The 22301-nt window shown below is 35.3% G+C and overlaps 4 protein-coding genes across 7 annotated transcripts; all 4 read left to right on the top strand.

Moving 5' to 3' along the window:
• Positions 1–3188: 3188 nt before the first annotated feature.
• LOC117615631 (DNA-directed RNA polymerase III subunit rpc6-like) lies at positions 3189–6154 on the top strand. 3 transcript variants are annotated; one of them, XM_034344745.1, is made up of 3 exons: positions 3189–3423; positions 3506–3599; positions 5289–6154. In XM_034344745.1, the coding sequence occupies exon 3, from the start codon at positions 5298–5300 to the stop codon at positions 6006–6008; it is 711 nt and encodes a 236-aa protein (XP_034200636.1). In that variant the 5' UTR covers positions 3189–3423; positions 3506–3599; positions 5289–5297; the 3' UTR covers positions 6009–6154. The 3 variants fall into 3 exon arrangements, with proteins under 3 accessions (XP_034200636.1, XP_034200635.1, XP_034200634.1); XM_034344744.1 differs by having other exon boundaries at positions 3506–3630; XM_034344743.1 differs by lacking the exon at positions 3506–3599 and having other exon boundaries at positions 3190–3423.
• Positions 6155–7541: 1387 nt separating this feature from the next.
• On the top strand, positions 7542–8710 carry LOC117620370 (serine/threonine-protein kinase-like protein At5g23170). The gene has a single exon (XM_034350555.1). The coding sequence runs from the start codon at positions 7652–7654 to the stop codon at positions 8708–8710; it is 1059 nt and encodes a 352-aa protein (XP_034206446.1). The 5' UTR covers positions 7542–7651.
• Positions 8711–10612: 1902 nt separating this feature from the next.
• On the top strand, positions 10613–15770 carry LOC117615629 (zinc finger transcription factor YY1-like). Of its 2 annotated transcripts, XM_034344740.1 has the most exons (6): positions 10613–10940; positions 11775–11833; positions 12573–12772; positions 13610–13699; positions 14225–14368; positions 15059–15770. In XM_034344740.1, exons 1-6 carry the CDS (start codon positions 10855–10857, stop codon positions 15602–15604), a joined length of 1125 nt encoding a protein of 374 aa, XP_034200631.1. In that variant the 5' UTR covers positions 10613–10854; the 3' UTR covers positions 15605–15770. The 2 variants fall into 2 exon arrangements, with proteins under 2 accessions (XP_034200631.1, XP_034200632.1); XM_034344741.1 differs by lacking the exon at positions 13610–13699 and having other exon boundaries at positions 10633–10940.
• A 1430-nt stretch (positions 15771–17200) lies between these two features.
• Positions 17201–20728, top strand: LOC117615630 (ubiquitin-like domain-containing CTD phosphatase). Its single transcript, XM_034344742.1, has 7 exons — positions 17201–17541; positions 17635–17779; positions 17979–18093; positions 18179–18242; positions 19393–19558; positions 19910–20164; positions 20532–20728. Exons 1-6 carry the CDS (start codon positions 17255–17257, stop codon positions 20153–20155), a joined length of 1023 nt encoding a protein of 340 aa, XP_034200633.1. The 5' UTR covers positions 17201–17254; the 3' UTR covers positions 20156–20164; positions 20532–20728.
• The last annotated feature ends 1573 nt before the right edge of the window (positions 20729–22301 follow it).

The following is a 22301-nucleotide window of genomic DNA, read 5'->3' as shown; positions in this document are numbered from 1 at the left end:
AAATTGCAGAACTTCAGAATTTGGGAAAGAAATAGGAATCGGATCAACTACTCTCCTCTAGTTGGTTTGATTCCCAATTTTAAGGATACATGATTACGAAATTTACCATGAAACTCCCATGATTTTGTTATTAAACACAAGTTTATAAGAAATTGGAATGATTCCAATACTCATCAATCATTATTGATAAGTAAGGAGACTTCTAGCAATGCTTGGAGGCCAGATGATTCAAATTCAAGGTTTTTTGTTTTGTTTTGTAGAACTTGATGAGGATGGATAGGATGATTTTAATTTAGAATTATGAGGAAATGAGTATAATGTGACAAGGGATATTAGGACAACAAAGTAGGGCATGAGAAGGAATGTTTCGTATTAGAGAAGTTCAAAGTTTTTGTGTTTGTTTTTCTTTTAAGTTTTAATGGGACTAGTCGTTTTATTCTACAACAACAATTACAATAGTTTTTATAGCATTTGTGATAAATAAAAAAATTTATGGTTAGAGTCGTTTCTATTTATTTACATAAATGACATTATGGCGAAATAGAGAATCGAGTATAGTACATCAAATGCACGTTCATAATTCTTTTAGCCATTTGGAATAAACTTTGTTCATTGATTAATCAAGTTACTTTATTGTTTGAGTTACTCTATTATGTTTACTTATTAAAAATGAAGTAAGTAATGAATCGAAAAATCTAAGAACAAGGGAATTAAGGAATTAGAATTAGATAAACATGAGGTTGAAGATAATAGAAATGGAATAATTCTACTACCCAGGAACCGCAATAATTTCAATATCCATTCATGATAACTACACATCCCATCAATGGATATAAACAACGTGGAATATGGTGTGGGTTGGAATAGAAATATAGGTATACACGAAGGGCAAAAGTGTAAAGTGGGGGTAATTGCTTATATTAATTTCACTGCATCGCCTGTTAGGAAAGGACAGTGGTCACAGTGGGGAATTACTGTTGATGCATTATACCCTTTTGTTTGGTTCCCCGTATAAAAAGGGATTCTCGATGGAGACACATCGCATGCCTTTTTCCTTTTTTTTTTTTTTTTATATATAAAAAAAGTCTAAAATTAAATTCCAAAGTTTCCAACCAACAAAAATTGATTTCAATTTATTTAAAGCATGAAATTCCAAAATGGCTGTGTCACAGCTCACAGAACAAGTCAGAAAATATTGAGGCTCCCTCCCTACCCACTTGGACGACTTTCCTAATTAAGGCCATTAAATTATTGGTCTGTTTGCTTCAGATTTTGTGCACCGCTGTCAACCTAAATTTACCGTCTCCCGTCAGACATCATTGAAATTTTCAGTGCTGATCTTCATTTCTTTCTGTTCCCATTAACTTTCCCCTTTTAACCTTTACCCCCTCCACTTATTAACCTTTTCTCTTTGCCAAACAAAGTAAGCGGTAAAAACAACATAAAAGCTGAATCTGCCGCTCAATTTTAAGTCAGAGTCCCGCGTACATGAGAAATTCAAAATTATTATTATTTATTTCTAAATAACGAATTTCCCATCAGCTAAATTTTAAAAAGCAATAATTCTCTTTTCCCACCTCCATCATCCCAAAATACTCTCTCTAATTTTTTTTATTTTATTTTTTTTGGGACATAGCGATATTAGGGCAGTTGAGGTTAAACATATATAATCTCGGATGCATGAATAACTACTCTTTAACTACAAGCTCCTTATCTTTCTTCTTCCTTATTTCTCTATCGAAAGACCACCTTTTTTTTTCTCACTCAAGAGAGTCTCATGCTTGATATTGTGGCAATAGGGAGGGGGAGGCTATGAAAGTCTCCTAACCGTGAAAAGAATACAAAACTATTAATTATGCATCATGAAGTTGTCTTGTGTATATTAGTTACTATGCTTCGACAGTACAATAAAGTCTTAGCTCTAACCACTAGTTATAACATGCAACATATTAAGGAATAAAATAATACTATGTAGTCCATTTGGGCGGGACCATGCATAATTAGAGCCCAACTCATGGGATTGGTAAATGTCTTTTAAAATTAGATAAATAATTATAAAGTTATGAATAACTCGAGTGTAAAATAGGGAACACATTCGCTTTCATGCTGTTCAGATTTTTCTTATTTTTAATCAAGCTGCCTGAATGAATTTAAAAAATCAAAATTTGCTTGCAAGAAATGGGTTTTATTTTATTTTATTTGCATTAAATGTTTTGTTTTTATTTAGATGTCTATGGTAACCCCTACAATTAGGTACATTATTTGTACCTTGCACCATAGTTAGAAATCTTCATGCGTCTCTATCGGCATTGATAGGGCTCCACATGCATGTACGGGTGTGCGTAGGACCTTCACCTTCCTAATATCTAAATCAAATCTATGGCCTACGGGCAATTTTCACTCATGAGATTTCAGAAACATCAATTTTCTGAGGACTCTTTGAATCCGAGTTTTACAATTTTTTATTAGAGCATCTTCTTCAATAGTATATGGTTTGGTGTGCCAATCTCAAAATGTAATTGCTTTCCAATTCAGTTTAGTATCTTGAACTTGCACCCTTAAAGCATAGTATTTACGTTTTCAATTTCAGTATTTTGATACCTATCTTGAACTTGTTATTTTATTAAACAATCAATCTGAATATCTAATTTGTTAAATTCAGAGAGACGGGTCAGCAGCCCACTACTAACAACATTGATATTGTTCCAAATTTAACCACCTACAAAGCCCAGTAGGTATGAAATTTTATTACAGAAAACCTCGGTGTTATTAGTAGTAGACCCATTTATTATATTTTATATTTTATTTAGTCAAGTTTCCGATGTGGAACTCATATTATTCAACATAATTATGAGTTTCTTTCCTTCATATGAATGTATGGTTTAACAAGTCTTTAGAATGGTAATGCTACACCATGTTTAACATTGATGACCATCGTTGTTTCCATTCCAAGAACACATACATGACAACCACAAAGCATGCATGGAAAGCTACCCCTCTATGAGACCTAAAGGACTAAACCAAACTGGCCCACTGACGAGCCTAAGCAGGTCCAAGTTAAAGCCCAATCGGCTCGTGAGCAATGGCCATTATTATGCCATTGACCGGCATGTTATTATTAGTGGTGTTTTACTATTTCACCCTCTTTTAATTAAAATGAATAAAGGTTTTTTCCCCCACAGAAAAGGACATTCCTTAAACTTGTGAAAAAACAAAAAGCTTTTCATCATTCGCCGCACGCCTTTGCTACACCGTCTGTTTCATCCCTCCGGCGCCGTCGACTTGAACCGTTTCTATCTCTTTCAATCGACGCGAAGCCATAACCGAAGAGGCGCACAACATCGGTCCGGCGTCACCCCGGCTGGAGGCTCTCATCTCTGCGACTCCGTCTCACACTCTTATCATCTCTGGCTCGCTACTTTGGTTAGTTTTTCGTTTTTTTTTTCTGGGTACTTTTTGATTTTTGTTTGGATTTGTTTTTGGTCATTCACTGTGGTCTGTGTAGTTTTTGTTACGAGACAATCTTGCTTAAGCCCTGTGGTCAATTTCTCTGATTGCTCACCCTCCCTAATTTCCTGCAAAAAAAGAAAATATGATGGGTAAGAAATAGACTGATTCTCCTTAGAAAAGGCAAGTAATATACATCTAATATATGGTTTAATGATTCATAACTGTTGGATTGAGTTCATGTCTTGCCCTTTTGATATGAAACTACTTTTGGTGCTTTGTGTTCGAATTCCTACTTTGCTTTTGGTATATGATTCTCAATTCTAGTTTTCTCTTCCTCTGATTGTCCACCCTTTCTAGTTTCCTGCAAAAGAAAAAAAACAATTAGATGTGTAAAAAACGGAGCAAATTCATTTGCTATAGCATTCATTAAATGCATCCTGCTTCATAATTGTGTATATGTAAAAAGATATTGACAAAATGGGTCAGGACTGCATTTGTTGCCACTGTTTTGATTTTTCTTCGAGTGACCCCTTTTTAGGTTCAATGAAGGGAGCAATAATGTAACCCTGCTAGTTAAAACAAAGAGACATCTCACTTTTGACAAACTGTATGGGATTCCATCGACACAATTGATAAATCTGTTATGTTCATGCTTGTAATAGAATCTGTTGTGTTCAATAAGTCGATTGATAAATCATTTCCTTGTTGATGAATCTAATAGAATCTGTTGTGTTGTGGTTCAATTCATAAATCAGTCCTTGTTGACGCTTGTGATATGCGATTTGCTTGTTTAAAGCTCAAAAATATGCAGTGGGACTTTGAGTTTATGCAATCGGACTTGTTTGAGGCTGTAATCATACACTTGTAGTTTTTAATATTCTCATTACGTGCTATTTATAAGTTTGTATTTCTTGGCTAGAGAATCAATAAGAAGTGCTTTGGGAATGTAAAAATTTGAAAGATGTTTCTTTCAAGCATTTCCTGGTTTCGAAAATGAATCATGTGGCTTTTCCTGTTTCTTTCTAGCATTTCTTGTTTTTCTTTTCAAGGATTGTAATGTATGAGTGGCATCTGTTGAATCTGTTTTGGTATTTATGCCATGTCTTGAATCTTCTTTTGGTGCCAGAGGTTTCATTTATTGTCTAAGTGGCAAATTCTAACAAAAGTTTCTTTTTTTCACTTTCAGCATTTTATTTTTAATTTAATAACTTTCAGTAACACTACGATTCATTGATTTTCCTGTTTTCTGACTTGAAAGTGAAAAGAGAAACTTGGACTCAGAACACCAGCGTTCATTACTTTCTTATATTTCTTACTTGTTCTTAGCAATGAAACACACAAAAACCACTTTTTTCTAGTTTGCATATTGATTGTTTTGGGTATATGCTGTTTTTCTTTAAAAAAAAAAAAACATCCGTTGTCTTTGGTTGTTAAGAAACAGTCTGAAAAATAAGAAAATCAAATAATGGTAGTGTAGCTGAAGTGAAAAAAGGAAACTTTAGACTCAGAAGAACACTGCCACTCATCAACTTTCCTAAGTTTTGACATTTTTTTTACAAAACCAAATTCAGTGAAAATTTTGCGTTTTTCTGTTGCCAATTGTTTCCGAAGGATATTAACTTGTTTGAGTGTTTTTGTTTGCTTTCTTTTCCTGTTTCTCTGCCACCAAAAATAGTCTTTCTAATTTAAGTGAATATATTTTTGGATTTTATGTTGTATCTTATCCCATAGAAAGTAATGATTTATTTTTTATCACCTCAAAAAAGAAACAAGTCTTAGAGCTTTGTGATGTAAGTGTCAACAAAGTTTCTTATGTTGTTTTCTTTACCCCTCGACAGGATCATAGGATGAGCAGACCTTCAGCACTCAAACGGAAACAGCCAGACTCTAATTCCCCGTTGGAGTCTTTGACAGAGCACGAGAAAATCGTATATAATGTGATCCGAAGCAAGCAAGATATGGGAATTTGGACACGAGACATGAAGAAGGAAGCGAACCTCCCTGACAATCTGGTTGGCAAATCCATAAAATCACTCCAAGCCAAGAACCTGATAAAAGAGGTTGTAAATGTCCAAAGCAAGGGGAGAAAGCATTATATGGCTTCAGAGTTTGAGCCCTCCAAGGAGTTAACCGGTGGGGATTGGTATTCTAATGGGACCCTCGATAAATATTACATAACCTGTGTAAAAGACGGGTTTGCAAAGATCATATATCAGCTCAAGGTTGCTACCTTGGAGGGAATTTCTGATGAAGTTAAAAAGAGTGGAATATTCAAAACTTCGTTCACAAGACCGCAAATTGAGGAGATTCTCAGGGTTCTGGTTTTGGACAAACGGGTCACGGAGGTGAAGAGCACTGGGATGGGGGAGTTTGCTTCATTTCCAGTTGGGAAAGTTTGCTATAAATCCATAAGCAAGGGAGGTACTAAACGGGAACCCAAAGTAGGGGCCATGGCTTCCATTCCATGTGGAGTTTGTCCGCGGATAAGTCAATGTACGCCAGATGGTATTATTTCCCCAAGGACGTGTGTCTACTTCACCAAATGGTTGGATTTCTGAAATTGTTGTATGCAGAGACAATTGTTTGGTATGCTTTTGGAGGTCTTCTTCTTTTGTCCATGTGATGTATGTCTTTTTACCTTGTTTAACAAAGTTATTGGTTTCTAAACCTTTTTGGTTCAACCTATTTTCCTATCTATTTTTTATGTGCTCAATTATAATGCACTTATCTTTTTAGGGTTTTAATCACAAATAGTCTCTGATGTCTGCGAAATACTTAATTTTACTCTTTTTTTGTTTTTTAGCAATCAATGTTGTCCTCTATGTTTTGTCCTGCACACACCGAACCCCCTCCCCTATTGTAGCCACCAGCCCGACCACCATGTGCCGTAATCACCACCCTCTTTCCCTGTCTCCTCCCGATCCAATCACCGACCTAGGTCCCCAACCCCCTCTCTCTCGTCTCTTCCTCTCTATCTCTATTTCTCTTTATTTCCTCGATGTGCAGATTTCTTTTTTTAAATTCAAAGTTTTTCCATTTTTTAAAGCTTTTTTATATCATAGATTTGTGAGTGATGTGCGTGACAGAACTTGGAGGACGACATTTTACCTCCAATTAGCGACTGCATGCACATGCTAAAATCTCACGCTATTAAAATCGCCCAATCCTAATAGAAAAGTTAGGATAAGTTTATATAGCTAAAGGCTCTACCATGATTTTATAATCATGCAGCGCCCGTGGATAAAATAAGTTTGACACATCAAGGTGCCATAAGGGACATGAAATTATTAACCTATAAATTAAATTACTTTTCTACTGGGCTAGACCTCTGCGTTAGTTATCTTTTATATCATGTAGCTGTTGTGCACCCATTTCAATCTTTCCTCACTTGTACTGTTCTCTTGGGAAAACCAAGCAGCACTAGTGGATGCAGATGATGCAGCAGCACTACTTGAACTGCAAGAAGAGGCTGTGAATGGAGCTTGACTCCAATCTGTCTTTTCAAGTCCACCATGGGTCGCTGCTCCTCCATGGAGCATAAGAATTCATTTTTCAATTTTTTTTTCTTCAATTTCATTAATTCTTTAAAAATGACAGGTGAAATGAGGAACTTACCCTAAATTTGACAGAAAAATTTGACGGAATTAATGGTAAGGAAGGAATAAAGTGAATAAGAAAAAAAAACAGGATAATAGATTTGAAAAAAATAAATTTAAGGATTGAAACAACTTTCGGGTAATATTTCAGAGATCATTGCTACAATTAACTCGATCTAAATTAAATTACAATTGAAAAATAAAAAAGTGTTATAGGGTGGGAGAGGGACCAAACAACCAGGGAAATCAAACCAACCAGCATATCTAATCTAATGGAGCATCATCGATCTCATCCCTGGTCAGAAGCCTTTCGTTGTAGGGTTTTGCTTTTCTCTCAGCACACTGCTACCTTTATCTTTTCTCAATAACTCTTTTCTTTCATTTTCTTTTTTGTTTACTATGTGCTTTTTCCTTTTGATGTCCCCCACAGCCTCTTTATTCGCTGGCATCTCCAAAAGCTCTTCCAGTTTTGCTCCTACCCACTCTCACCTACATGAAACCCATCAACCTCATCAAACAAATAAAACCCTCATTTCCATTTCCCTCCACATCTCTCCAAACTCATCGAAGTTTAATTTCTTGGTATATTTTTCATCAAGAAGAAAATGGTGGACTTTGATTATGATCAACTTGTGAAGGCAACAGAAAGCTTCTCTCCAACTAAGCTCATTGGCAAAGGAAGCCATGGCATGGTTTACAAAGCCATACTAGTCAACAAACTGGTTGCCATAAAGAAGCCACTTGATCAATATCATGCCCATCAAGTATCACTCCTTAAGCTCGACAATGAGATACGTGTGTTGTCTTCTCTACCCGAAAGCCCACATGTTATAAGCCTTCTTGGAACAAGTCATCAAGACTCAAACAAGAACAAGCTCCTTGTCATGGAGTTCATGCCCAATGGCTCTCTCCACGACCTACTTCATGTTGCATCCACACCCCCTCCATGGCCTAAACGTGTGGAAATCGCCATTCGTGTTGCCCGGGCTGTCCAATTTCTTCACCAAGGGGAACCTATGGTGATCCACAGAGACGTCAAGTCGGCAAACATTTTGTTCGATTCAGATTGGAATGCCAAGTTGGCGGACTTTGGACTTGCCGTGCTCTTGCGAGTCGACTCGCCGAGTCACCCGAGTGAACCCGCTGCAGGTACTATTGGATACTTGGACCCTTGTTACACCACTCCTAGCAAACTAAGTACCAAGAATGATGTGTTTAGTTTTGGCGTTGTGTTGTTGGAGATTATAAGTTCAAGGAAAGTCATTGACATCTATAAATCACCAGCTTCAATAGTGGATTGGGCAATTCCATTAATCAAAGAGCAAAGGATAGAACAAATTTGTGATGCAAGGCTAGGGTTGCCCACGTACATGTCAAGCACAATAAGGCACATGTTAAATGTGGCAGCAAGCTGTGTCTCATCAGATGTAGCATGTCGTCCAACAATGATGGACGTTGTTAAGGAGATGGAAAATTGTTTTCTCGAACGAGTTAGGTTACCGATTTGGAGTAACATGGTGAGGAGCTTGGTGCCCACGAGGATGAAAAAATTAGCAAAAAGTTTGCAGCAGGCAGAGTGTGCAACAGAACAAAGTGATGCCGATGTTCCAAGTGGGAAGCTATTGTTGTGGCAGGTTTTGGATGATGCTGCAGATATTGGCTGAGTTAACTCACTAGGACTCAGTTGAGTCAGCAACTCGGCCTGGTCAATCAATGGGCAGCATGCCTTTTATTTTTTTACTTTTTCTTTTTTCATATATATATATATATATATATATATATATATATAGGACTTTTGGAAAACCTGCAGGGCATGCATTCCAAAGTCCAAATAGAAGATTCCCAGAAATTAGGTGGGCAGAGAATATTACAAAGATTTTGTTTGATGGGGTGTCATTCGGTGCTGATGCTTATTCTCTGTTTTTCAGTTAATTTATTTCCCATTATATATGGGGTTGTTGATGCTTCTGTGTGTGTGTATATATATACATATATATTACGCAAGAGAATGTTGACATACCTTTTACGTTTGATGTTAAATTAACTTTGGAAACCTATGCTTGGCAGCAAGACTTGCACTCAAGTTTCAAATTTTGTGATATTATCAAAACAAAAGTATTTTAATAACAAAAAATGGGAGCTCAGTTAGATAAACACATTTAAGCAAAACATCAATTTGATATAAAACATAAAAACGATCTACAAGGATTGGGAAGAAATACAAATCCACCTAAGTACAAAATGGTACTTTAATGAAACCAATATCTAATCAAGACCCCGTCCACTGAGGCCCCCTTACTTGGAGACCCATGGTTATCACCCTTCGCATCCACCCCTAAGATCAGTCTGGTTGTGAACAAGGTTTAAAGTATCGATGGTTTTGAAAATATCGGTAGTCCAAAAATATGGAAATTTCAGTGGAAATATCAGGATATTACCAATATCGATAAATTAAATAAAAACCATGGAAATTGTAAGAAAAACTTGGAAATTTTTCTTGAAACTTTGGAGGATGTTTATTTAGTCAATTATCTATTACTTTATTACAAAAAATTAGAAGGAAATGTATTGCATGATGGGTTTAACTGATTTAATTTGATTATATAGCAAGCTAACAAAAATGGAAGTGTAGAAAATATGTAGTAATTAATGAAAAAATATTAAACACACCATAGTCCTTTATTTATAATGATTTATTACAATATTTTACACATTATACATTACAAGATAAGATACATGAGTGATTTAGTACCACATAGAGTACCTATAAGGTTCAAATTTGTGTTATTTACACTAACACTTCATGAGGTTTTCGGTTTTTTACAAAACTCCTTGAGGTTTTGGAAATTAAAGAACACCTCATGAGGTTTTAAATTGTTTTACAAAACTACTCATTTTCATTAATTTTTCATCCAAAGATTGATGATTTTATAGAAAAAATTATCCAATGGCACAGTTGGCCATTGAGATTGGAATGCATATACTTCATTGAGGTTAATTTTATCATCTACATAAGTTTTTTTTTTTTTACTTCAATAAAATTATCAATTTTTGGACAAACAATTAATGAAAATGAGTTTTGTGAAAACAAATTGAAACCTCAGAGAGTGTTCATGTAATTTTTGAGACCCAAGGGGAGTTTTGTGAAAACACAAGAAACCTTCACAAAACCTCAGGGAGTGTTAGTGTAAATATTCAAAATTTTCATTGCCTTCATCATCTTGATATTATCGATATTATAGCGATATTTTAGTCAAATGTTACTGAAGTGTGAGAAAAATTATAGACGTCGATATTGGTTTTAGACGTATACATGTCTTTGTAGCTGAAGTATCATTATAGATTTTTTTTTTTTTTTTTAATGAACAAAAGTTTAGGGAGAGATTGTCTACTCTCACCATCAATACTAGGGTCCCACAACCTCGAGCCTAAATAACTAACACTTGCACCCAACTGCTAACTGCTAACTGCCACCGATATAAATTTAAGTATCATTCTAGAAATTCAAAATAAATAAAATACAGAGTTTATGATATGCAAAATAACTATTTCCTTGGTTGATACAATTTTTGTTAAAAACAAAAGAAACAAATTCATGACCAAAGAAAAAGAAACAGACTTTGGGTTAGGCCTCCGGCCGTTGACCCGACCCGGCAAACAGACATGAAGTGATGAACCGACATAGCAAGAGCTGCTCAACCCAAAGCTTTATCTCCTTCGCGATCTCTCTCTAATATCCAAACGGTAATTCTAGCCCTAATTCTGGTCTTGGAATTCGAATAAGGGCGTCGAACAAAAGGAGAACGAGATGGAGACCCAATTCCATCACAATTATTTCGAGAGGCGCCCCATCTTCCGATCCAAGACTCCCGCTGTAAAATGGTTTAAAGAATGGTATCTATTTTTCCTTTTCTTTAATTTTTAATTTGATGTTTTATGAATTATGTTTTCTAGGACTCAATTACTGATTTTGTTTGGTCTCCGAGAAAACTTAGATGAATAATAGGAAATACAATCTTTTGAACTTCCTGGGTTGGAATTTTAGTGCAAATACAATTTTCTCACTCTCTGAAAATCACTGCTTCGAGTGTTGTGTTCTATTTTTCTTTTTGTCCTTTTGGTGTCAAATAAATGAAAATAGAGGTGCACTTAGTTTTATGTTTTCAATTTTCTGTCAAACTGAAGCAATGTACTTTCATGGGATTCAATTGTAGTTGTGGATGGTTGCTGAGAAGTGAGAAGGATGGGTTGGGCTTTGTCATAATTTGAAAGAAAAGTAGCAATATCTAAGCCAAGATGCTGTTCAATGCTTTGTTTAGCAATTTCAAAACCAAAGTAAACATAAACGTTTACTCCATGAAATGGGTTCATTATTTGGTTACTGTACAATTTGGGTTTAAATCGCCTAATTTTATGTTTCCCCCTGAGTTTAATGCGTAGGAACTCTCAAAGTAGAAAATCAGTTTATCGAACCCTTTCTTTTTGTTTTTCTGTATAATGATTAAGATCAATTCATTTAGAAGCAAGCTGCCCACTGCAGTGCCGTGGGCTTGTATGTCCTGTGATAGTAAGCATTTACCCTCATACCCAAGGCCAAAATTTGAATCCCTCCCCGTTTGACCTCCTTCCACCAATAAAGAAATAAATAAATAAAGATTCCAGTTGTGGTTGGTAATTTTGAAGTATTTATCTTGCATTGGCTAATAGTTTGATGAAATTTTCTGTTAGGGTTCCCCAAGATGTTGTAGCAACTGGTGGGAAGTGCTCTCTATTGAAATGGGTCACAGGTACATCTTACTTTTTCTTTCCTACCGTGTTCTATAGTGTGCTTCCTCAATGTACTTCTAAGCCACTTTACTTTGCAAGTCATTTTGCAGGAGTTTTGCAAGAGTCAAAATTATTATATAGAATTAGTAAGTGTATATGAATATAAAGAAAAAGAAAAAGAAAAAGAAAAACAAGTTTCTTATCAGAAAAGGAAAAAAGAGACAAACATATGGAATTAGTACGGTCTTTAGTATGATGTGTGCGTTCTGCATGCTAAGCTGTGTTTGATCTTGTAGAAGTCATGGAAGCTTTCTTGTGTACTCAATTCTTTCTTTTTCTGTGATTGTATATATATATATATATATATATATATATATATATATATTACATAATGAATAGGCCATTAGTACATCAAGGTCATATACTTTCATCATTGTATGCACTGCTACTCATATTCCATTAGTGCTAATGCATCTTCTGTCAGTCAATAATTTGACTTCTAAAGTGTTTTCTGGGTTGTACATTTGTGTTGTCATGTGCCGTATAATATCTTATAGGTTTTAGTTTCCTGATATGCCATATGAGTGATGCATTATTTTAATTCAATGTGTTAATTTTACTTTAGGCTTGAGACTTTATGGATCACAAATGAGTTTAGGCTTAAGGGAGTCATCTTGGAATGACATGAAAAGAGAGCTGTTGTTTGTCTTTGTTCTTATGAAGCCTCAGTTTGGCCTGATTTTTTTGTGTTTTTGTTAGCGGATACAATAAAGGCTTTGAAAGAGAAATCAAAAGAAACTGTGGCACCAGAGCCAGAGCCAGAACCAACAACGGAAGTGCTTTTTCTTTGCAGCTATGAAGGCTGTGGGAAGACCTTTATTGATGCTGGTGCTTTGAGGAAGCATTCACACATCCATGGGGAAAGACAATATGTTTGTCACTATGAGGGTTGTGGAAAGGTATTATTTTCAATGTTTATGATGTTTTCCCCAGCCTTTTGCTTTCCTTGTAGTGCCTGTTTACACAGATACAGTAAAGCTATGGAATTGAGATAGAAAGTTACTATCTTGTCAAAAGAAATGGAGAAGATTTATCAGCTTACTATTTTAAATTCAGATGATAAGGTGAATGTTGAAGTTAAATCCCATGCGTTATCATTATTAACTTACTATGAAGGATGTATTTGTTAACTAGTTGGTCTAATAACTTTTCTGGTTGGGCTTAAGGAGGTATTTGCTAAGTGGGGTCTACCATTAGTCAATTAACGTGAAGAGAGTATTTATTCAGTTTCTTGGTCTATTAACTTATTTCTAGAAGTTGTAAAGTCTTGTGTTGTCCCAAATATGCACTTCCTTATAATTCTTTGTTGAACTGAATCGCTTTAGTTTTAAGTAAGTATATTGGCAAGTAAATCAATGGAACTCAGGGAAAAAGAATTAGCGGTTGGATACCGACTTTCCAACGAAATTTATTTTTTCTTTCTCTTCCTCTCTGGATTTCAGTTTGGTAAAACAAAAAAAACAAGAAGAAAGTATTTTGTAAGGAGTTGGCCTGTAACTTTTTTTTATATTCTGTAACTTGTAAAGTCTTGTGCTGTCCCAAATATGCAATCCCCATAGTTCCTCATCACACTATAGTGTTACTTTAAATTAAGGTATAGTGGTAAGTAAACCAATGGAATTTCGGGGAAAAAGGGGAAAAGGGAAAAGAAAAATAAATGGATGGATACTGATCTTCCAGCAAAATTTCTAATGTCTTGCTTAGTAATCAGAAAAATAATATTGTGAATGTTGCAGAAATTTTTGGATAGTTCAAAGTTGAAAAGACACTTTCTTATTCATACTGGGGAGAGAGATTATCGGTGTAACTTTGAAGGCTGTGGTAAGGTATCATCTTTTCCATTATTAAAAACAGTTTTTCCTTGCTGTTTTCTTTCTTTGTTCTCCTGGCATCTAATGTTGAATTTGTGATGGTTGGTTGTACGTTTCCCCCCACAAAATATGATCAATATTGTTCGTCTAAAAATGCAGTATGCATCTGTCTCACCTTCCCTTTTCAGAATGAATCAAGTATATCTAATATAGGCTTGACTAGATCCTACGAGCCTCCTTCACAACCTTCGATGCTAGATTTTAAAAATTTATTGAAATGGAAAAAAAAGTGAAATTTATAGGATCAGCAAAACAGAATATGGTCATGAATTACAGTTATGGGCATCCTTAATGAAGGCTTCTTAAGATAATGATTACTGTCATACAAGTAATCAAATATTACACATCCAATTAAGAAAATAAATCCCACTATCACCTGAGCTTTTTGGGCTTAATATATTCCTTTATTTGTTGGTGTGTGTGACATGTAGAACTTTTTATTTTTTGTGTTGTCATTAATTTCAAATCTCACATCTGCAGGCCTTCTCCCTGGATTTCAACCTTAGGTCTCACATGAAAACACATTCGCAAGAGAACTATCATATTTGTCCATACCCAGACTGTGGAAAGAGATATGCTCATGAATACAAGCTTAAAAACCACATTTCGTCTCACCATGAGAAGGTTGGTAATACTCCCCCACTTTTATTGTTTAGGAAATATTTTGCCGTTATTTTCTTCATTTTTTTCGTCTTTCTTCTACTGAATATAGTGCTAGTAATATGGAATTTTTTTTTGCCCCAAATCATTTAGGCTGTATGAGGGATTTATATAGAAATTTTTACATTAAATTTGCTTTAAAATGTTGAAAGAAATATAAAAATATAGTTTTGATACTCTTTGTAATAGATGGAAATAGATTCAAATTATTTTGAGAGTGAATTTGAAGTAGCACATCTTTGTCAAATGGTTGGAATTCATCCTGTTTAGAAACTTGACATGTGTTTTTTTTCTTTTTCAAATCTAATTATCTTCTTCTAGATTCAAATTATTTTGAGAGTGAATTTGAAGTAGCACATCTTTGTCAAATGGTTGGAATTCATCCTGTTTAGAAACTTGACATGTGTTTTTTTTTTCAAATCTAATTATCTTCTTCTAGATTCACCAGTCCAAATCAAAAGCTTATGTTGGTTTTGATACAGAAGATAAGAATTTTTGAATTCAGAGGCATGGGACGGTCCTTACTCCTTACTAATAGAAATATCTGAAAATAGCGCCAAACTATCTGTCTTCAATTTGGTCACTCATACTTTGCTAGACTTAAATAACATAGGAAGTATGACTTGATTCTCAATGTTACTGTTAATTTTACAGAGTGTGATGGTGGACGTGCCAAAATATGCTACCCCACCTGCAGAGAAGCAAATCAAAACTCCCAAGCCTCCCGCAGGGGGTTATGGCTCTGCATCATCTGATCGCCCTTATGCTTGTCCTTATGAAGGGTGTGAAAAGGCCTACATCCATGAATACAAGCTTAAACTACATCTCAGGAGAGAGCATCCTGGCCATATGTCTGATGAGAATGCGGAGAATGCGCCTAATAATGCTGACAATGAGATGGATGAAGCCAGTGATCAAGATGCCTATGCTGGAAAACGTGTGAATGGCAAGAGCCAGAAACAAAACAGGCCCAAACCAAACTTAAAGTTCCCGCCTGCAAAAGTTGTTCAGCGTAAAGGCGCAACTCCATCTCCTGCCACTATGAACACAATGAAAAAGCCCTGGCCCGTCAAAGATGAAGTAGTTTACGAGGAAGAAGATAGTGAAGAGACTGAGGAGGACCGCGACAATGTTGAGGATGGTTGGAGGTACGGTGAAAACAACGACGACGATGATGAAGAAACAGAGGATGAAGACTAGATATACATGGAGGCACTTTTATTTTTATTTTCCTTTTTCTCTTGATGGACATGGAGGCACTTTGTATGTAACCCACCTACTGCCATTTCTTTTTGTTATTTTACCTTTGGAATGGACAATGCAGTTAGGCATTTATACCACTTTCCCGCCTTTATTTTTTTTATCAGTACCATTTTTTAGTAAAGCAAAATGAAAGTTCAACCCAAAAAAGAAAAAGAAAAAAAAGAAGAGATGAATGGGAGGAAAAAGGACCACTGTAGTAGTATTGAGTTGTATTGTTTTCACTAATTGTGATTTACACTATTCTTATGGAAGGTTTATGCATTGCTGGAAAAATTGTGAATATGCATTGGACCTTTTCTATGGTTTATCATCAAAAGGACTTATGAGACATCGGAGACAATGGTACTTATTCAACAAATGGTGGAGAGGGGTTTCTCTGCAGATGCGTCAACTACCGAATTGATCGTTGATTTTGTTGCCATTGATGAAAGAAACATTGTGAAGTTTATTTTAAACTCAGCTTATAGTTAGAGCAGAGTGTAGTAATTACCTAGTATTTGTGAGGGAATTGTTTCCTCGCACCATCACTTATGCCACTCTTATGGACGGTATAAGAGAAAGTCTTCTCATACACATATTAAAAGTTGTTTTTCCCTTCCACTTGATGACGATTGACAGAATTGTTTTTACTTTTAAATTGGAGATTTTCCTGTTAATATATGATTTTCTTTTGATAGCACACGTTCGATTTTATATTTACTTTTATTTTCATCAATTGTTCAAACTCAACTTCTTATATTAATAGAATATGAATTCTTATGTCTCTCGCATGCGTATGGAGAGGCTAGTATAGTTTAAGTATTTAATTTACCAAAAAAATTTACTCAACAGTTAAATTTACAATTATAGTTAATTTAGGAGCAAAATCGCATATTATAGCCTTTGTAAGTTGTAACATTAACAAAAAGGTCAAAAGTCACTTTTGGTCTCTGTAGTTTGTCACTTCAACCACTTTTGATCCTATAGTTTTAATTCCGTCAATTTTGTCATTGTAGTTTTGTATTTGAAGCAATTCAAGGGCATGTTAGTATTCTTGTCAATTTATCAAGGGACAATTTCGTCAATCCAAAATTCTTGAGAGTAAAAGCTTGTTTGAAATAATTCCCATTTCATATTAGGGCTCGAAATTCAACCGCTAATCCCAATTTTTGAAGACCCCTAAACCCCAAATGACCAATTTCAAGCCCTAACATGAAATTAGGGGAGTTTCAGAAGAGTTTTTATGCTCAAGGATTTTGGGTTGAAGAAATTGCCCTTTGCATCGTCAAAAAAATTGAAAGGAATACTAATATGTCCTTGAATTGTTACAAATATGAAACTACATGGTCAAAATTAACAGAATTGAAACTACATGCTCAAAAATGATTGAAGTATCAAATTATAGAGACCAAAAGTGAATTTTAGCCTAAAAAATATATATCAATATTTGGATTGGGCTCTAAATTTAATTCTAAGAAAATGAAAATGAGCACAAAATAAGAATAAGAATATAAGATAGGTAGCCACCTGAAGTCTAAACCTCAACGAGAAAGGGAGACGCACACATACACACACAGATTGAGAAAGTAAGCAGTTGTTATTTGCGCAATGGCAATGGCAATGGCAGGAGTAGGTGTAGGCTCAACCTCAACGACGTCGTTGCCGGAGGAGGAGATAACACTGACAGTGAAGTGGAGCGGGAAGGAGTACACGGTTCGCGTATGCGGGGACGACACGGTGGGCGAGCTCAAGCGCCGAATCTGCCAAGCCACCGACGTCTTGCCCAAACGTCAAAAGCTTCTCTACCCAAAAATCCTCCCTTCAAAGCTCGCCGACGACGCCGTTTTGCTCTCCTCTCTCCCCTTCAAGTCCTCCCTCAGAATGACCATGATTGGGTCTGCTCTCGCTCTCACATTTCTCTATTATGTTCTTTCTGTATGATTTTATGCACACCAAGTGTTTGATAATTTGTTGCTGAATTAAATTAGTACTACGGAAGATGACATTATAGTGGATCAAGTGGAGTCTCCAGACATTGTTGATGATTTTGAGCTTCCCCAAGATGAGGCTGTTGAAATTAAAGATAAACATGGCAATAAGCAGAAGTTGAGGAGGCGTATAAGTCAGTACAAGGTTAGCTATTTCTATTTATTTTTGTACTTTTAAAGTAATTGCTGTTATTTTATTTGGTCGTTTCTGCTTCAAATTCAAATTTATTTCTGTGCAAATCGGTTTGCTTAGGAAAACGAAACAAACAAATAAACTAGGTAAACAGTTACCCAATTTCAGATGAATATATGGTGTTTTTTTTCTTCTTTGCATTGGATTATAGATTGAACTTCGGAATCCATGCCGGGAAGGAAAGAAACTGCTTGTGCTAGATATTGATTATACTCTATTTGATCACCGGTCCCCAGCAGAGAACCCACTTCAGCTTATGCGGCCTTGTGAGTATATTCGTCTTAGCAAGTTTCTACATTTCAAGAGTCTCCATGTGTCTCTCATTTAACATTCCCACACTGTATTTTGTAGTTCTTCATGAGTTTCTTGCAGCTGCCTATGCTGAATACGATATCATGATATGGTCTGCAACCAGGTAAGTTGTCGATTTGAAATTCCATTGCTATCTCAATTCTATAAAAACGCACAGGTAGTGATGGATTAATCAAAATTTCTATACAATTTCTACTGGTAAAGAATTTGCGACACATATATGTCCCTTATTTTTTTTCCCATGTTTGTAAGTGTTATGCTAATTTGCTAACTAGGAGATTGTTGCATAACATTGGAAGTGAATTAGTTGGTTATTTGCTGATATTTTACTATCCTTTCTTTTGTTTTTTATGTATTGTTGATCATTATCAATCCCAAATCCTGTAAGAAGCCTCCCATTACAGTCACTTGCATATAGATTTTTGTGGTTCATTTGAAGCAACTAAACCGCTTGATTTCAGCAAGTGTACCAATAAATTCCTTCATCCAAATTGAACTGTTTTGGCAGCACAAGACTTATTTTATCGATGGATACAAATAAAGTTAAATGAATTCAACATCAAAATGACATTGGTTCCTGTCACTCTTGTTGAATGAATTACTCCTTTCTCTTTCTATTCCTTTATGTTCTTTGACATAATTTTATTTGAAATGGATATTTTATTCTGGAAAACAATGGCCTCTATATCTGGCTGAATGGAATGATAGTGCTCAGATGATAAATACCTTGATAAATAAGAATGATCAAAATAGTGGATGAAATCTAATTTGTTATCTCAACCTTTCTATCATGTTATCTCGCTAGACTGTGAATTAGGCATTTAGAAATGTGTCAAGAGGTCTGCCAGATATGTTTGTGTCTATGCGTGTATAAATTTGAGAGAAGTCATTTATGTTGGTGAGACTAATGAGTTTGAGAGAGTTCCTTTAAATTGCTTTTCAGTACTCAAGCGTCACCTCTTCTTGCATGTGAATGGACTCTTACAAAACACTTAAGGCTTTGTTTTTTTCCCTTAGATACAAAGGAATTAATTTGAACTGATAAAAATTGCTTGAGTCTTTTTTTTCCCTCTCAGTTTAAATGTAAGGTTATATCTGGAAGCTTAAGTATACAAACAAATAAAGGCTTCAAACTGCTTGCTATTAGTAGATTACAGGGAATTTGAATGAATAATGAATAACTATGGTCATAGATTTATAATCTGTTCATTTAATTTTAATGATATATATATATATATATATCCTTTCTACAGCATGAAGTGGGTTGAATTGAAGATGGCTGAGCTTGGTGTACTCAGCAATCCCAACTACAAAATCACAGCTCTTCTAGACCATTTAGCAATGATCACAGTTCAATCAGATTCCCGTGGGATCTTTGATTGCAAGCCGTTAGGCTTGATCTGGGCTCAATTCCCTGAGGTATGGAACTATGGCTTTATTAATTATCTCCTTTTGCTCTTTTTTCTTGTTTCCTTTTTTGTAACTTCTGAGTGATGTTGAGATTTTGCTAACTCCTTTGCTTAACATATGAAGACACAATACCATCATTTATAATTTGCCCATTACAAGTTGTAAGGGGATTTTTTATTTTTTATTTTTCTAGATGGATTGCCATCATTTTCAGGCACAGTAATGAATTTTGTCTTTTTATCAATAGCATTTATTTGGAGATGGATAACAGTTCCTATGCATTGTATAGAAGTATTGTGATTTTCTTCTGCTGTCTAACGATCAGTTAGTTGATGACTAGTGGTTTCTTGTTGTGTTCAGTTCTACAGTTCAAAAAACACTATAATGTTTGATGATCTGCGAAGGAATTTTGTGATGAACCCACAAAATGGTTTAACCATCAAGCCATTCAAGAGGGCTCATTCTAGCCGAGACAGTGATCAGGAGCTTAGGAAACTCACAACATACTTGCTTGCCATTGCGGAACTTGATGACCTGAGCACCCTTGATCATAATAACTGGCAGTCATTTAGTGAGGACAATGTCAAAAGACGTCGGCATCAATGATCTTTAGAGGTAACATCATTTTATATCTTTTTCCTAATCAAACTGTTCTCTTGATAATTAAAAATTAAAAATTATATAACTGTTCTTTTATCCTAAATATATTTACAATTGTGTTAGTCTGTCTTCTCCCCATGTTCAATATTGTGAGATTAGACCCTTTTCACAAGTTAATTGTCTTATTTATTTTTGGGATCCATAACTGGTCCATTCGATCCTCATGGAAACTGTCAGTTTGGTTGGTTCATGACGAGCCTGAATACGTCTTAATGTGATTCCTTTTAAATTCTTGCAATTTATTTGTTCTTGGATCATCATATTTGTAATGTTTCAAAGCAATATGATGTTTCACGTCTAAATATTTCTTCTTTCATTTCAGGGTTGCCAGTATTTGCTTCCTCTCCTCAGTGATGAGCTAAGTAACTTGAACCCTTTCATGGGATCATATGTAACTGATACTCACAGTTTCCAGATTTGTATAAATATCTTCTTAAATGTTAGAGCATATAGTTTGTGCTTGAAGGGCACTGTGTTTAATATTTAAACCTATATTTCATCCACCTAGGTTTTATGTTATCTATCTAAAATCTAATTATGCTTATTTTCCTTCAATTTGAAGTTGAAAATTGCTTCTGTTCAGGATTTTTTTTTTTAAAAAAATGAAGTTGGCGAACCAAAAATAAAAACAAAAGCAAAATCATTTTCTTTAAAAAGAAAAAAGAAAAAAAGAAGTTAACTCTGTATGTCTGTAGCATAATTTATAAAGCCAAATGCGAATTCAAAATTACACTGGCGGCATACGTGTTTTGAGATATCGGTTTACTCCTTGCTAGCCCATTGGGCAATTATTATTTTATTCATGTCTGAGTTGTTTGGGCTTTTGAGCCCTTAGTTTCACAAAAGAAAACAAGAATTGAATTGAAAATGTTGAAATTTAATGGTTGGATTGAACCCCAACTTGAGTCTCTCATCCATACCCCTTATTGTAGCCTTTCCGCAACACCTTCTCTACCCAACCCACTTTGATATAGTAACATGGGTGAATTAGGAAGACATTGTGGCGGCTTAAAAACTTCACGATTTTCAACGCTTGCATTGTAGTCGAGCTTAAAACAAAGTCGTTCTCGACCTAAATTTATTCATAGGATTACTACTTACATAGAAATTATTGTATTGTACTCGAACACGTTTAAAGTTAAGATTTTCTATTGTTACGTTATATTATCAATGAGTAACCATTTACCGCACATTAATTTACTAGGAATGAAAGAAGTCATAAATCAGGAAATCTAAGAATTAAGGAATTAGAATTGGATCAACTAGTTAATCTACATCCTTGTTTTTAGGGTATTGGATTAGGATTTTAACCTCAAATTCACATAATTTTTTTATTGGATAAATTACTCAAATGGTCCTCAAACTTGTACTCGATTTACATTTTGGTCCCTCAATTAAATTATTCGTTCAAATGGCCCATTAACTATATATTAATTGCTCCATTGGTCTTACTGTCTAATTTTCTGTTGAATTTAACCAAATTTTAGGGTAAATGCGACTTTTAATAATTAATAAATAAAATAAGGTTAAAATAAATACAAAATTAAAAAATAATTGAAGAAAAAGAGAAAAAAATCATTAGACCCAAACCCCCTCCCTTCAATTTTTTCTCCCCCATTCCTCACAGACGTCTCCATATGGGCATAAATCCCCAAAACCCTCGCAGCATTTTCGGTGTCTTGGCCGAAGAATCGGTACTTGTAACCCACTTCCACCGTCAAAAGGACATATGGGTACCTCTTCTTGAGGTCCACCACTTGCTGCTCCAAAGGCGTGAACTTGGCAGGTGGGTTGGAAGAAGGAGAAGGTTCTGGAACATCGGATGATGGTTCTAAAAGCTTATGGAGGAACTTTTGGTGGAGGGAGGGATTGGGTGAGGTGGGTATAGAGTTGTGGGTGTGGGGAAAGAGTTTGGGTAGTTTGGGAGATGAGGAGGTGAGGTGGGATGAGAAGAGAGCGCACTTGGAGGGTGAGAAATTGACAGTGACTGTGATTTTGGGAGGTGGGGTTGGCGGGTGATAAGGTGGGGATTAATTAAACCAGTTTATCTGGCTAGTTAATTAATTGGGATAAATATCTTAATTAATATGAT

This window comes from Prunus dulcis, chromosome 1 (genome assembly GCF_902201215.1).
Source record: "Prunus dulcis chromosome 1, ALMONDv2, whole genome shotgun sequence".
NCBI classification, from domain to species: domain Eukaryota; kingdom Viridiplantae; phylum Streptophyta; class Magnoliopsida; order Rosales; family Rosaceae; genus Prunus; species Prunus dulcis.
Note: the sequence above shows the minus strand (reverse complement) of the source record. Positions and strands in the feature narration are given on the sequence as shown.

Bases quoted from the DNA above. Each gene is read 5' to 3' on its own strand.
- LOC117615629 (XM_034344740.1), top strand. From the start codon at position 10,855: ATGGAGACCCAATTCCATCACAATTATTTCGAGAGGCGCCCCATCTTC. The intron at 13,700-14,224 runs GTATCATCTTTT...TCACATCTGCAG, and splicing joins ACTTTGAAGGCTGTGGTAAG to GCCTTCTCCCTGGATTTCAA. The intron at 14,369-15,058 runs GTTGGTAATACT...TTAATTTTACAG, and splicing joins TTTCGTCTCACCATGAGAAG to AGTGTGATGGTGGACGTGCC.
- LOC117615630 (XM_034344742.1), top strand. From the start codon at position 17,255: ATGGCAATGGCAATGGCAGGAGTAGGTGTAGGCTCAACCTCAACGACG. The intron at 17,780-17,978 runs GTTAGCTATTTC...ATTGGATTATAG, and splicing joins GGCGTATAAGTCAGTACAAG to ATTGAACTTCGGAATCCATG. The intron at 18,243-19,392 runs GTAAGTTGTCGA...TCCTTTCTACAG, and splicing joins ATGATATGGTCTGCAACCAG to CATGAAGTGGGTTGAATTGA.
- LOC117620370 (XM_034350555.1), top strand. From the start codon at position 7,652: ATGGTGGACTTTGATTATGATCAACTTGTGAAGGCAACAGAAAGCTTC.
- LOC117615631 (XM_034344745.1), top strand. From the start codon at position 5,298: ATGAGCAGACCTTCAGCACTCAAACGGAAACAGCCAGACTCTAATTCC.